Raw genomic sequence first — 14,562 nt, forward strand, 5'->3', positions numbered from 1 at the left:
TGCTTCAAGGAAGACCGGTGTTGATCCAGTCAGACAACATCACGGCAGTCGCCCATGTAAACAGACAGGGCGGCACAAGAAGCAGGAGGGCAATGGCAGAAGCTGCCAGGATCCTTCGCTGGGCGGAGAATCACGTGATAGCACTGTCAGCAGTATTCATCCCGGGCGTGGACAACTGGGAAGCAGACTTCCTCAGCAGACACGACCTTCACCCGGGAGAGTGGGGACTTCATCCAGAAGTTTTCCACATGCTATTAAACCGTTGGGTAAAACCAATGGTGGACATGATGGCGTCTCGCCTCAACAAAACACTGGACAGGTATTGCGCCAGGTCAAGAGATCCGCAGGCAATAGCTGTGGACGCGCTGGTAACACCTTGGGTGTACCAGTCGGTATATGTGTTTCCTCCTCTGCCTCTCATACCAAAGGTATTGAGGATTATACGGCAAAGAGGAGTAAGACTAGTGGCTCCGGATTGGCCAAGAAGGACTTGGTACCCGGAACTTCAAGAGATGGTCACGGACGATCCGTGGCCTCTACTTCTGAGAAGGGACCTGCTTCAGCAGGGTCCTTGTCTTTTTCAAGACTTACCGCGGCTGCGTTTGACGGCATGGCGTTGAATGCCAGATCCTAAAAGGAAAAGGCATTCCAGAAGAAGTCATTCCTACCTTGATAAAGGCAAGGAAGGAAGTCACCGCGAAGCATTATCGCCGTATTTGGCGAAAATATGTTGCGTGGTGCGAGCAGCGGAGTGCTCCGATGGAGGAATTTCAACTGGGTCGTTTTCCTACATTTCCTGCAATCAGGATTGTCTATGGGTCTCAAATTGGGATCTATTAAGGTTCAAATTTCGGCCCTATCAATATTCTTCCACAAAGAATTGGCCTCAGTCCCTGAGGTCCAGATTTTTATCAAAGGAGTACTGCATATACAGCCTCCTGTGGTGCCTAAGGTGGCACCGTGGGATCTAAATGTAGTTTTAGATTTCCTCAAATCCAATTGGTTTGAACCACTAAAGAATGTGGATTTGAAATATCTCACATGGAAAGTGACTATGTTACTGGCCCTGGCTTCGGCCGGGAGAGTATCTGAACTGGCGGCTTTGTCTTATAAAAGCCCTTATTTAATTTTCCATTCGACATAGGGCAGAGCTGCGGACGCGTCCGCATTTTCTCCCTAAGGTGGTATCAGCGTTTCACCTGAACCAGCCTATTGTAGTGCCTGCGGCTACAGACGACTTGAAGGACTCCAAGTTGTTGGACGTTGTCAGAGCCTTAAAAATATACATTTAAAGGACGGCTGGAGTCAGAAAATCTGACTCGCTGTTTATACTGTATGCACCCAACAAGTTGGGTGCACCTGCTTCTAAGCAGTCGATTGCTCGTTGGTTTTGTAACAAAATTCAACTTGTACATTCTGTGGCAGGCCTGCCACAGCCTAAATCTGTTAAGGCCCATTCCGCAAGGAAGGTGGGCTCATCTTGGGCGGCTGCCCGAGGGGTCTCGGCATTACAACTCTGCCGAGCAGCTACGTGGTCAGGGGAGAACACGTTTGTAAATTTTTACAAATTTGATACCCTGGCAAAGGAGGACCTGGAGTTCTCTCATTCGGTGCTGCAGAGTCATCCGCACTCTCCCGCCCGTTTGGGAGCTTTGGTATAATCCCCATGGTCCTTTCAGGAACCCCAGCATCCACTTAGGACGATAGAGAAAATAAGAATTTACTTACCGATAATTCTATTTCTCGGAGTCCGTAGTGGATGCTGGGCGCCCATCCCAAGTGCGGATTATCTGCAATACTTGTACATAGTTATTGTTAACTAATTCGGGTTATTGTTTAGGAAGCCATCTTTCAGAGGCTCCTCTGTTATCATACTGTTAACTGGGTTTAGATCACAAGTTGTACGGTGTGATTGGTGTGGCTGGTATGAGTCTTACCCGGGATTCAAAATCCTCCCTTATTGTGTACGCTCGTCCGGGCACAGTACCTAACTGGAGTCTGGAGGAGGGTCATAGGGGGAGGAGCCAGTACACACCACCTGACCTGTAAAAGCTTTACTTTTGTGCCCTGTCTCCTGCGGAGCCGCTATTCCCCATGGTCCTTTCAGGAACCCCAGCATCCACTACGGACTCCGAGAAATAGAATTATCGGTAAGTAAATTCTTATTTTAAGAGTGCCCAGTCTCCTGCGGAGCCCGTCTATTCCCCATGGTCCTTACGGAGTACCCAGCATCCACTACGGACTACGAGAAATAGAATTACCGGTGAGTAAATTCTTATTTTTGTTATGTTACAGCCTTATTCCACACTGGAATTAATTAATTTTTCCCTCAAAGTTCTACACACAATACCCCTCATTCCGAGTTGGTCGCCAGCTGCTTTCGGTCACAGCGCGGCGATTAGGTGAAAAAGCTGCATTTCTGCGCATGCGTACGGGCCGCAGTACGCACGTGTGAAGTACTTTCACACAAAACTATGCAGTTTTGCACAAGGTCGAGCAACGCTTTTCTGTCGCTCTGTTGATCGGTGAGTGATTGACAGAAAGTGGGTGTTTCTGGGTGGTAACTGCCCATTTTCAGGGAGTGTGCTAAAAAACGCAGGGGTGACAGGTAAAAACACAGGCGTACCTGGGGAAATGGGGGAGTGGCTGGCCGAACGCAGGGCGTGTTTCTGACGTCAAAGCAGGAACTAAACGGACTGAAATAATCGCAAGGTAGGAGTAGGTTTGGAGCTGCTCAGAAACTGCTTGAAAATTTTTACGAGCAGTTCTGCTAACCTTTCGTTCGTACTTCTGCTAAGCTAAGATACACTCCCAGAGGGCGGCGGCCTAGCGTGTGCACTGCTGCTAAAAGCAGCTAGCGAGCGATCAACTCGGAATGAGGGCAAATACCCGATATCGACAACGTGAAAAAAACAGTTTTTGAGATTTTTGCATATGTATTAAAAATAAAAAACTAAGGGGACGTGGCCTGGAGGCTGAATGGGTAGGAGGCAATCTCAGAGTGCTCCTGAGATCAGGCTTCTAAATGCCCCCTTTTTTGCCATTTAATACCCCTACTTTGTGGCCCCCACAGCTGGGCTTGTGAGCGTGGGCCTTTCTGGTGTTGGTGGACTTGCGGCCTGTTCACCAGCACCGAGCCAAGAACTTGATTACCTGTTCCTGGAAGTGCTGCTACCGCAGACGCCGACTACGAGGTCCTCCATCCCCCTTGGAAACCGTGGACTTCGTGCTGTGACTGCGCCCGACAGTGGAGGAGCGCTGCAGATCGGAGCGGGCCGGGGCCCTGTGATTCCTTCTCTGGAGCTCCGGGTGTCAGTGAGTGCAGCGGCCATCGTTGTGCGGGAGGACGGATCCACGGGATCCCGCAGCGTCACGTAAGAGGACGCAGCCTGGTCGGAGCCCGCAGGTCTGTTGGAGGGATATGATCACTGCTGGTGCCAGGGTCATCTCAGCGCCGCACGCTAGATACTGGAGCAATGTTCTCTCCAGCGTTGCCTGGTCCCTGCTTTCCTCGGCGGGCGGGGAGGTGAGTGTCGGAGCCGCATAGTTGCTGCTGGCTCCTGGTGCTTTACATTGCCTGACGGCTGTTCTGCGGGGTGACAACCATCAGGGTCTTATTACAGCTGCTAGCTCCTAGCATAACCCACTGATTGTCAGCCACCCTGAGAGGAGGCCAGGTCTGGAATCACACTGCAGCTGCTGGCTCCCTGTGCACATTACTGACAGCCAGCTGCACTGCAGATACAATAGTGGTGCTCTTGCCCCCCCCCCCCCCCCCCCCTCGGCACCACAAGATTTTTGCTCCCCCTAACCTACGAGGAGACGAACCCCAGAGCCACTCTGCAGTTGCATAACCTCGGTGCTGCTGTCTAATTGTTGACTGCCCTGAATAGATAACAGTGGGGTCACAGATATCTGTTTTTCCCTCTACCACTGCCTGACTTTTTCTCCACCTGCACTGTGCTACGAGTGCCACCTTAGGGCACTGCCTCCTACCCAGAATGCTGGCCTAGCAGCGTCGTTTGTCCTACCTGGACCGTAATAGTTTTTTTTATACCTTTCCCTTTTTTTACTTAACATACTTCTCATAAGCAACTTCTGTGTCTTCTTTTATGTTTGTGATTCCCCGCCTGCCTTACTGATCCTCTGTAATGGCGCAAAAAAATAAGAAAAACACGCAGGCCCCCATTAATTTTTTTGGCTCAAAGTCTAAGGGCCCTTCACCCCCTGCTTTGCTTACGGACTCCCCTTCCTCGCCCTGTTCTTCAGAGACGGGTATAAACACGCAGATCCAAGCTGTTATGACCAGTTGACTTGAAGGGGTTCAATCTGCCTTTAAACATGAACTCTCCACAGCTATTGCCGACTTCAAGTCTGATCTAACGGCCCTTGGTAATCATACTGACGCTCTTGAATCTAAGACGGACAACCTCTGTCGCTCTCAGCAACGTCTTGACTCGGAACTCTCTAGACTCCGTGATGAGATGGAGGATCTCAAAGAACGTCAAGAAGATCAGGAGAATCGCTCCCGTCGCAATAATTTGTGCATACGCAATGTGGCGGAATCAATTCTTAGCTCCGCTCTACCATCCTTTTTGAAAGACTTTTTTCAACACGTATTGCCTGATCTTTCAGATGGCGACTGTCTTTGTGATAGAGCTCACAGAGCGCTCCGGGCGAAACCTACCCAGGGATGTTATAGTTCGTCTACATCAGCGGTGGCCAACCCGCGGCTCTCAAACCGCATGCGGCTCTTTCATCCTCCGCATGCGGCTCGATCCGCTGCCGGCCACCGCTGCCCGACACAGCCTGGAACACTTGGTCTCCTCCGGCTGCGGTGATTATCTCAAGTCAGTGCCTGCCAGTGAGCCAATCAGTGCTCACGGTCCAGCAGCTAATGGTCCTGATTGGCTGCCAGACCGTGAGCTCTGATTGGCTCATGGCCCGGCGCCGAATTGAAGATAGTCATCGGCGCCGCTGGAGAGTGACGCTGAGGGGCTCCTCCCCTCATATGCAGCAGCGTGGTGAGCAGCTCTAGGGGGGGGGGGTTGGGGGGAGCGCACTGTGGGGGCATATCTGGCACTGCAGGGACATATGTGGCTGGCACTGAGGGCACATCTGGCACTGCGGGGACATATGTAGCTGGCACTGGGGGCATATCTGGCAATGCGGGGTCATATGTAGCTGGCACTGGGGCATATCTGCCACTGCGGGGACATATATGTAGCTGGCACTGGGGACATATCTGGCGCTGTGGGGACATGTGTATCTGGCACTGAGGGCATATCTGGCACTGTGGGCATATATGTATATGGCACTTGGGGCATATCTGGCATCGTGGGGCATATGTATTACTGGCACTGTGTGGCATATCTTCCACTGTGGGGACATGTGTATCTGGCACTGGTGGCATATCTGTATCTGGCACTGGGGGCATATCTGGCACTGTGGGGACATGTGTATCTGGCACTGGGGGTATATGTATCTGGCACTGTAGGGGCATATGTATCTGGCACTGTGGGGGCATATGTATCTAGCACTGTGGGGCATATATTTATCTGGCACTGGGGGCATATATGTGTCTGGCACTGTGGAGCATATGTGTACCTGGAACAGGTACACATATGGGGCACGTGTATCTGGCACAGGGGGCACATATGTATATGGCACAGGGGGCACATATGTATCTGGCACTGTGGGGGCATATATGTATCTGGCACTGTGGAGGCATATATTTATCTAGCACTGTGGCGGCATACATGTATCTGGCACTGTGCAGGCACCCGTTTGGCGTTTTTATATGTATGTGGCACTGTACTGGGGCATTATATGTATGTGGCACTGTACAACATGACTAAAAACGGGGTTATGACACAAGGTCATACTCCTACAAACGTCATACCGAAAGGTGTGCGCACAAAAATGGGGGGTGGCTTTGTGACAACTAGGACACGCCCCCATTTTTGCCCGTGCTCCTTCGGCGCACGCATGATAGTGGCTCTTCCCCTTGACTACAGATCTTTTCAGGCTCTTGGTCTCTGACTGGTTGGCCACCCCTGGTCTACATTATTTTCGCTCAAAAGAACGGATCCTAATGTCGGTTCGAGACTCCCCAGTGATTGATTTCCGAGATATGCAACTGCAGATTTTTCAGGATCTGGCCCCCCCCTACCATTCAAAAACGACGAGATCTCCAGTCTTTTACTAGGATACTACGTCAGCATCAAATACGCTATAGATGGGGATTTCCTTTTATGCTACAGGTTACAGCGAACAACTCCGCTCACTCAGTTAAAACTTTGACTCAGGGTCAGGATTTGTTGGCTAAACTTGATCTCCTCCCTATACCGTTGCCTGAGGGTGAGAGCGCCTCCTCCTCTGGGCCAAAACGCCCCCAGATTCTGCCTCCTGAATGGTCAAGGGTAACTCTCCATCGCAATGGCACCAATGACCCCCCTTGATCTCAGCAGACACTCTTAGATCTAATCACAAAGAAAGTTCTCACTGTTTTAGGGATATATCTCCCTATACCATGTTCTATGCTGACAGGTGGAGACTCTGGTCTCCTTCTTCTTTTCTTTAGACATATGGTTATTGGTTCTGATATTGCCTACCAGGCTTTAATGTTTGTTATATGTTATGCATAGCTTTATGTAATTACGCTGAGCCTGCCTTACTCGCCTTCTTTTTCCTTTGACCTCCCTATTCTTTCTCCTTCCCTCCCCTTTCCTTTGCCTTTGTTCCCCTCCCTATTTTCCTTTATCCCCCCCCCCCCCTTTTTGTACATGACACAGTACATTTTTCTTCTCGTGTTTGGGTTATATAACTGAATCTTCGGCCATTGCCGATTCCATTATTGCGGTCCGGGAGGTCCTGCTTAGGTTTTTTTTATCTTTGCTACCCCCGTACTCCCTTTATTTGTCATTTAGAGTATAATGTTTATTATCTGTACAGCGGTCCTTGAATGGGACCCTCTGTCTTAGGGTTTTTTCCTGTATGAGTTCTCTATCACTTTCTCTTTTTCTGCATCTCTGCTCCTTGTCTCTTGCTGTTCCTTTACTTCTTTTTTTTCTTTTCTTCCTCGGGGTGGTTTTCTATTGATTCTTTACCATTCCTTGGCGTCACATGGCGCTTAAATTGTTTTCTGTGAATGTTAACGGGCTTAATTCTCCCAAGAAACGTACAGTGATGTTATTTGCCTGTCGGAAAGAAAAGGCTGATGTAGTCTTCCTTCAGGAGACCCACTTCACCGGTACACATTCTAGACTCCTAGGTAAGCAGTTTAGCCAAACCTTTTTTGCTTCTGCTGACTGTAAGAAATGGGGGGTAGCTATACTGATTCATTGTAACATTCTATTTGTGCATACTACTACCATAGCTGACCCTGTAGGCCGATATATCACAGTGATTGGCACGCTCCGCACAGAAGTCCTCACACTGGTGTCAGTGTACGCCCCTAATCAAGACCAATCCCGTTTTTTCCACGCACTTTTTCTACGTCTTAATAGAGTAGCGCAGGGCCATATCATTCTAGGTGGGGACTTTAATACGGTGATAGATCCCCTCTTGGATAAATCCAACCCCCCGAGAAATAAGAAAGACGCATCCCCAACTGAAGCCTCTCTCACTTTAACATCTTCCCTCAGACGGCTTAATCTTTTTGACACCTGGCGTCTTAAACATTCCACTGCTAGGGACTATACCCACTTCTCCGCACCTCACCAGCATTACTCTCGAATAGATATGATCCATGTCTCTCAATCACTCACGACATTGATTTCTGATGCAGGCATCACTCCTTGTTCCTGGATGGACCATGCTAGGGTGTATATCCTATTAGAACTCTACAGAACCCTTCATATGGCGCGCAAATGGCATCTAGACGACACACTCCTTATGCATCCCTCCACTCTTTCAGACACCAAATCAGCCCTAAATATTTTTTTTGTGGAGAATATCTCCCCAGAAGTCTCTCCTAGTCTTGTTTGGGAAGCATATAAAGCTACTATTCGTGGTTATTTTATATCTAAGGCCTCGGCCATGCGTAAGAGAGCAGCACAGGAAATTTCCTCATTGGAATCTCAAATTTCTGCACTCTTAACCCAACATAAAAATGCCTCATGTGACTCTCTACTGTCCCGGATAGATAACCTCAAAGGCCAGTTAAATGCTCTTTTGTCGCGACGAGCAGCGGCTATACTACAGAAGCTCCGTCAAAAATTCTATGATAAGGCGGATAAAATAGACAGTCTCTTAGCCAATAAGCTGAGAAGTAAGCGAGCTACTGGTATGATAGAAAAACTGTACCCCAATACATTAAATACACTCACTTATAACCCTAAACTGATGGTTGAGGAATTTCTGAGCTTTTATAGCTCCTTGTATAATCTCCCCGCCCCTCCTCTTTCCTCTGACGGTCCGGAGGGAGTATGTTTGTATCTATTGGACACCCCCTTACTGTGTCTGACGGAGCGGCAGATCTCTTTTCTCAATGAGACTATCTCGTTGGAAGAGACGGTTGCTGCTATCAACTCTATGCGGTCGTCAGCTGCGCCTGGCCCAGATGGCTTCACCGTTCAATATTACAAAACATTCATTACAGAATTAGCCCCTTATCTCACTTCGCTTTTTAATAATGTTCTGGAGGGAACATCGTTTGCGCCGGCAACTGTGCAAGCCGACATCGTTGTGATTCCGAAACCAGAGAGAGATCCCACACTGTGTTCCAATTATCGCTCGATCTCATTACTGAATGTTGAGCTTAAGATCTATGCAAAAATTTTGGCCAATCGCTTAGCTCCCCTACTCACAGAGTTGATACACCCAGACCAAGTGGGCTTCATCTCTGGCCGTCAGGCCTCCGATAATACCAGGAGAGCCATAGATTTGATTTATTCTATTCATAAACAAAAGCTACCATCATTGTTACTAGCACTGGATGCTGAGAAGGCTTTTGACAGGATATCCTGGTCCTTCGCTTTCTCGGTGCTCAGAAGGATGGGCTTCTCTGGCAAATTTTTGGAAGGTGTTTTGGCGCTTTATAGATCCCCTACTGCCACGGTTTCAGTCAATCACCTCACCTCCTCTGCTTTCGGAATCACTAATGGCACCAGACAGGGATGCCCGCTCTCCCCCTTGCTGTTTGCTTTAGTTATGGAACTGCTGGCAGCTAGGATCCGTGCTAATAGGGGTATAACCGGGGTGCGGGTGGGCCCTTGTGAACATAAAATTGCCTTGTATGCTGATGATGTTCTATTATCCCTTTGGATCCCCGACTCAGTCATTGCAACCACTCCTTTCTGAAATTGATCTCTACTCCAAACATTCAGGTTATAAAATTAACGCGAGTAAGACTGAAGTGTTGAAATTTTACATCCCAGGCACGATTAGGCTCACTTTGGAAAATTCCTTTCCATTCCAATGGCACAAACAAAAAATTAAATACCCAGGCATTTTTTTTAACACATTGTCACCATCAACTTTACCAAGCTAATTTCCCTAGAATTTTAGACCAAATTAAATCAGATTTGTCTTCTTGGTCTAACCTCTTTATCTCCTGGATAGGTAGAATGAATTCAGTAAAGATGAGTGTGCTCCCTCGGATACTATACCTATTTCAAACACTACCGATTTATCCCTCCATCTGCCTTTAAATTCTATCAGTTTCACATGTCACAATTTATATGGGCAAACAAGCGTCCCCGAGTCCGATTGAAACTATTACAGCGCCCCACCTGTAGTGGCGGTCTGGGCATTCCAGACTTTAAAAGTTATTATTTAACTATGCAGCTTTCACAATGTGTACAATGGTGCAACTCCGAGTCTCGGAGGGTCTGGGTATCTATAGAAGCTGCTGACCTAGGTCTCTCTACTCTGTCCTCTCTTCTTTGGCTCCCTAAATCCTGCCGCCCTTGAAATGTGTCTTCCCACCCCATAGTCTCCCGCTCACTAACAATATGGGACTTTGCCAATAGGAAATTTAGCCTGGCCCTAGCCCCCTCCCCCATCATCCCAATATTGCACAACCCTGCATTTCCCCCTGGTACACACAAGCCATCATTTGCCCCTTGGCAGGACAGAGGTATCTTATTCCTGAATTATATCACCAGAGATTCTAGCTTTCCTTAATTTTCAAAAATTCAGGAAGATACGGATATCCCCTCCAGATATTTTTATAAATTTTTACAACTTAGGCACTTTCATTCCTCGATGAGCCACGTCCTCTCTAGCAGGCCCCTGACTACGTTCAAGGCAGTGTGTCCCAGACGTCACTCTACCAATGGCTTAATTTCCCTCTTATATACCACTGTCAATGGGGAACCATCCTCTCGACGTGATCCTCATGAAAGAGCTTGGGAACTGGATCTGGGTTCAACCTTAGATGACGAAGAATGGTCTGAAGTCTGGGATAACGCAGCTTCTAGCTCCATATGCATTCGAATTAAGGAGAATGTTTATAAACTATTATATATATGGTATTATGTACCATCCCGTTTAAGCAGAATATACCCGATACATCGGATAGATCTTGGAGAGGATGTAGCGCAGAGGGCTCTTTCCTTCATATATGGTGGTCATGCCCTAAAATAGTAAATATATGGAAAGATGTGATTAATCTTATTTCTAGCTTATTGCAGATTTCTATTCCTTACGACCCTAAATATTTTCTTCTCCCCTTAAACTTGCCAGTGCTGACGAAATTTCAAAATAAATTGTTACGTCATATAGTCTCTGCCTTGATATGTCAATTGGCCGCATACTGGAAGAATCCCGCTCCGCCCTCCATGCAATCTATAATCACCAGCATTTGGTACGTTTACCATATGGACTACATGACTAGTATCATAAACTGCTCTTCTAAGTCATTTGATAAAATTTGGAGTCCATGGTTGACTACCCAACATGCTCCCTCGCCTTTCAACTAGTAACGCCATGTGCTATACCTGATGGTACCCCCCTCCCCCCACCCCGTGGATCCTAACCTACCCTATTCTGTCTTTCTATATTTCTCTCTTCTTTTCTCTTTCTCTCTCTCTTCTCTACCTCCTTCTATTTTATATTTCAATCTCAGTCAGTAGCTCTGGCAGCACATGTAGTTTAAGTATAATGAGCCTTCAAATTTGACATTACTATTTAGTCATTGGTTGTTTGCCTGCAGTCTAGTGATGCCATACATTTATGTAATACTGATGTCACATATTGTAGCCGATAAAAAAGGAAAGTGTTATGCTACAATGACATCAATCATTTATTCAGTAAGACTGGAGAAAATCCAGGCAATATGACATAAGTCACGCATGATGCAAATCATTTGTGAGAAGATCTACGATGTATTATAAAAGATATCTACTTTGAGAAAGCAGAGAGGTGGTGAATGGGGCAGTGCACATCTACCAATGGTGTACGCAACAATGACAGGGTGATTAAAGGGGACGTGGTGTAAAAGGAGCAGACTAGTGCCCTCCGATGGTGCGGTCACAACCCTTCCATGACATTGGCATGGCCCCTCTTCCTCATGACCATGTCTTCAGTTTCCAAGAGTGTTCCTGCATTGTTGGGAGGTACGGCCAATCAGATCATTAGAACCAACAAGAGGTTTGACCAGAATTTATCCAATTCAATCTTTAATATGACCAAACTAATACGTAGCCAATCAGAAAAACACGACTGCCAGCTGCAATAGAAAAGCAACCAAAATATATCTGTGAAATGTACACAACATGTTATCATTGGTGTTACAGATAATTCACCTAACTTGTTTATTGAGCATTCCCAGAAAGTCATATAGACCATAATGCTTATGTAAAGTGCTCTGGATGTGTGCAACAAAACACTGATGCACCTTAATTGTCGAGAGGTTGTTGTAGTAAACATCACATCAGTGTTCAACCTCCTACCACTTTAGAACCACCCCATTTACTAAATGTTAACTTTTTTCTCCTAAATTCTACTTAATTTAACCTAATTTATGATGGGAAATAATCATGAGAATGAAGCCATAGAAAGACTGCGTGACAGATATATTAATCTGCAGGCTGCGGCTGATATTTGTACAGACCCGCTTTACCTCTAGATAGTGGTGAGGCGGGTTCAGGGAGCATGTATGAATGTACCTGCTGTCATTGTGGGAGAGCGTTAAGTCACCTGTCTGGTGATCTGCACCCTCCCGCTGTTGGCTCTCCTGGTCGGTGTTGGAGATAGTACTGCACAGGCGCTGTCAGTACTTCTTCCATCGTCAGCCGCAGGTCTATTAAAAAATAAAAAACTTTATTGTCTTTTTGAATGCACAATCCCTGGATGTCCAGAGCTGTCAGTCGAAATTGATATCTGCAGTTGTTGGAGCTGTCTGTTCCACTGACCGTTCATACGTGGGCTGGCTTCAGCACTATCTTACAGATAGCAGCGCCGATATTGACAGGGGTACATACCATACATGTGGGAGAAGCAGTATCAGCACACATTGGCCCTCATTCCGAGTTGTTCGCTCGTAATTTTTCTTCGCATCGGTGCGATTTTCCGCTAACTGCGCATGCGCAATGTTCACACTGCGGCTGCGTCAAGTAAATTTGCTAAGAAGTTTGGTATTTTACTCACGGCATTACGAGGTTTTTTCTTCGTTCTGGTGATCGGAGTGTGATTGACAGGAAGTGGGTGTTTCTGGGCGGAAACTGACCGTTTTATGGGTGTGTGTGAAAAAACGCTGCCGTTTCTGGGAAAAACGCGGGAGTGGCTGGAGAAACGGGGGAGTGTCTGGGCGAACGCTGGGTGTGTTTGTGACGTCAAACCAGGAACGAAACTGACTGAACTGATCACAGTGGCAAAGTAAGTGTCGAGCTACTCAGAAACTGCTAAGAAATTTCTATTCGCAATTTTGAGAATCTTTCGTTCGCAATTCTGCTAAGCTAAGTTTCACTCCCAGTAGGCGGCGGCTTAGCGTGTGCAGTGCTGCTAAAAGCAGCTTGCGAGCGAACAACTCGGAATGAGGGCCATAATGTGCACTGATACCACTAAACAGTGCCTGGTCATACATCTGCCCCTCAGTGCTGGGTGGATCAACATGATTATGCTGCTGCTTAGTGCACCAGGACAGTTGGCAGCCGAGGGATTACGTTAAGACCAAATTCATACTATGTTGGTGTCGACCACACAGCTTAATTAAAGAAATTTGTTAACCAACTATTCCGATGCAGTGTTGAGGAGAAAACTCTTAAAATTACTACCAGATGACCGTGGCAATGTGACCATGTAATGTACTGCTAAAGCCGTTACTTTCTGTACATTAGCAATGAAGCCCCTTTACGTGTTCTGTGCACTTGAGTATAATATTCCCTTTCCATGTATCTGACAGAGAGACGTGTACAATTATTACAGAGGATCAGAGCCACACAATTGCAGCTGATGATCATGCTTTGTGTACCCAATTTAGTCCATCAGTAACGAACAATGCAAAGCCAACAGTTAGTGCGGGAAGTTCTGCCACTTGTGCTGTCGCCGGTGCGAGGAGTAGCTGGAGAATTCGTAAGCAGGGTAAGATCTTAGCTGGAGTCTACAATTAGTGTGGTAACTAGAAACACTTGCCAACTTCATTCTACAGTTGAAAGTGGTAATACACAGTTGGAGTCCTGTTAAAGGGAAAGATAAATGTTATATTTTTTTTAATAAATAAAATCTGCAGAACATTTAACCCAACATGTTCCTATTATACATCTCTGTAACAGTCATTGGTTCTAAAGTTTCTCTTCCACACTGAAAATAAGGTACTGTACTGTATGTAGTCATAATGTCGTCATGGTCTCAATGTCGACATTCAGAATGTTGACATTGACAAAATGTTGACATTATCATAATGTTGACGTTGTGAATGTCTACAGTACATTTTAGTGTTAGGGTTCGGAAGGTTTAGGGCTCAAATCTGCTGAAAACACTATGTTATCATGGTAGCTTTTGGCAATGTTGACATTATGTCAACGCTGAGTGTCAACATTTGACATGTACACAACATCCATATCAACATTCTGAATGCCAACATTCAGATCATATCTACATTCTGGTGTCAACATTTTGTACCATACCTGAAAATAGATTTATTGGGCGGTATCCTAAGAGCCCCAATACGATTTCGGACAGTAAAAATGGCCGGATATCGTAATTAATGAGCAAAGGTCATTATCGCGGAAGCCAATTAGAGGCCGTTTTTATCATCTGAAATTGGACCCACGATCGCATGAAAACACATGGGATAAGTCCCAAATCCCAAGTGTTATTGCTGCTCCGGCGGGTGCTTATCGGGGAGCATGCTTCAGGTGCCTGAGGCAACCAAAGCATAATCCCCGATAAATGCTGCCATCACGCGATAACAGATCCGGCATCGGGGCTAATAGGATTGCCCCCGGCGATCCTATTAGCAGCAGTAAAGTACCGCTGCTAATAGGATACCAGCCATTGAATGTAAACCTTGCACAGAACATATAAATATTTGTAGACAAACAAAGCTACTTTAATTTCTCTAACGTCCTAGTGGATGCTGGGGACTCCGTAAGGACCATGGGGAATAGACGGGCT

General features: G+C 46.7%; 1 protein-coding gene across 1 annotated transcript in view; it reads left to right on the plus strand.

Moving 5' to 3' along the window:
- LOC134889019 (uncharacterized) overlaps positions 1–14,562 on the plus strand; it is a 391,009-nt gene that overhangs the window by 370,800 nt on the left and 5,647 nt on the right. The window contains exon 10 of the mRNA XM_063913347.1: positions 13,349–13,527. Within this exon, the coding sequence (XP_063769417.1) occupies positions 13,349–13,527 (179 nt within the window). The remainder of the gene's footprint in view (positions 1–13,348; positions 13,528–14,562) is intronic.

Source organism: Pseudophryne corroboree, chromosome 1 (genome assembly GCF_028390025.1).
Source record: "Pseudophryne corroboree isolate aPseCor3 chromosome 1, aPseCor3.hap2, whole genome shotgun sequence".
Taxonomy (NCBI): domain Eukaryota; kingdom Metazoa; phylum Chordata; class Amphibia; order Anura; family Myobatrachidae; genus Pseudophryne; species Pseudophryne corroboree.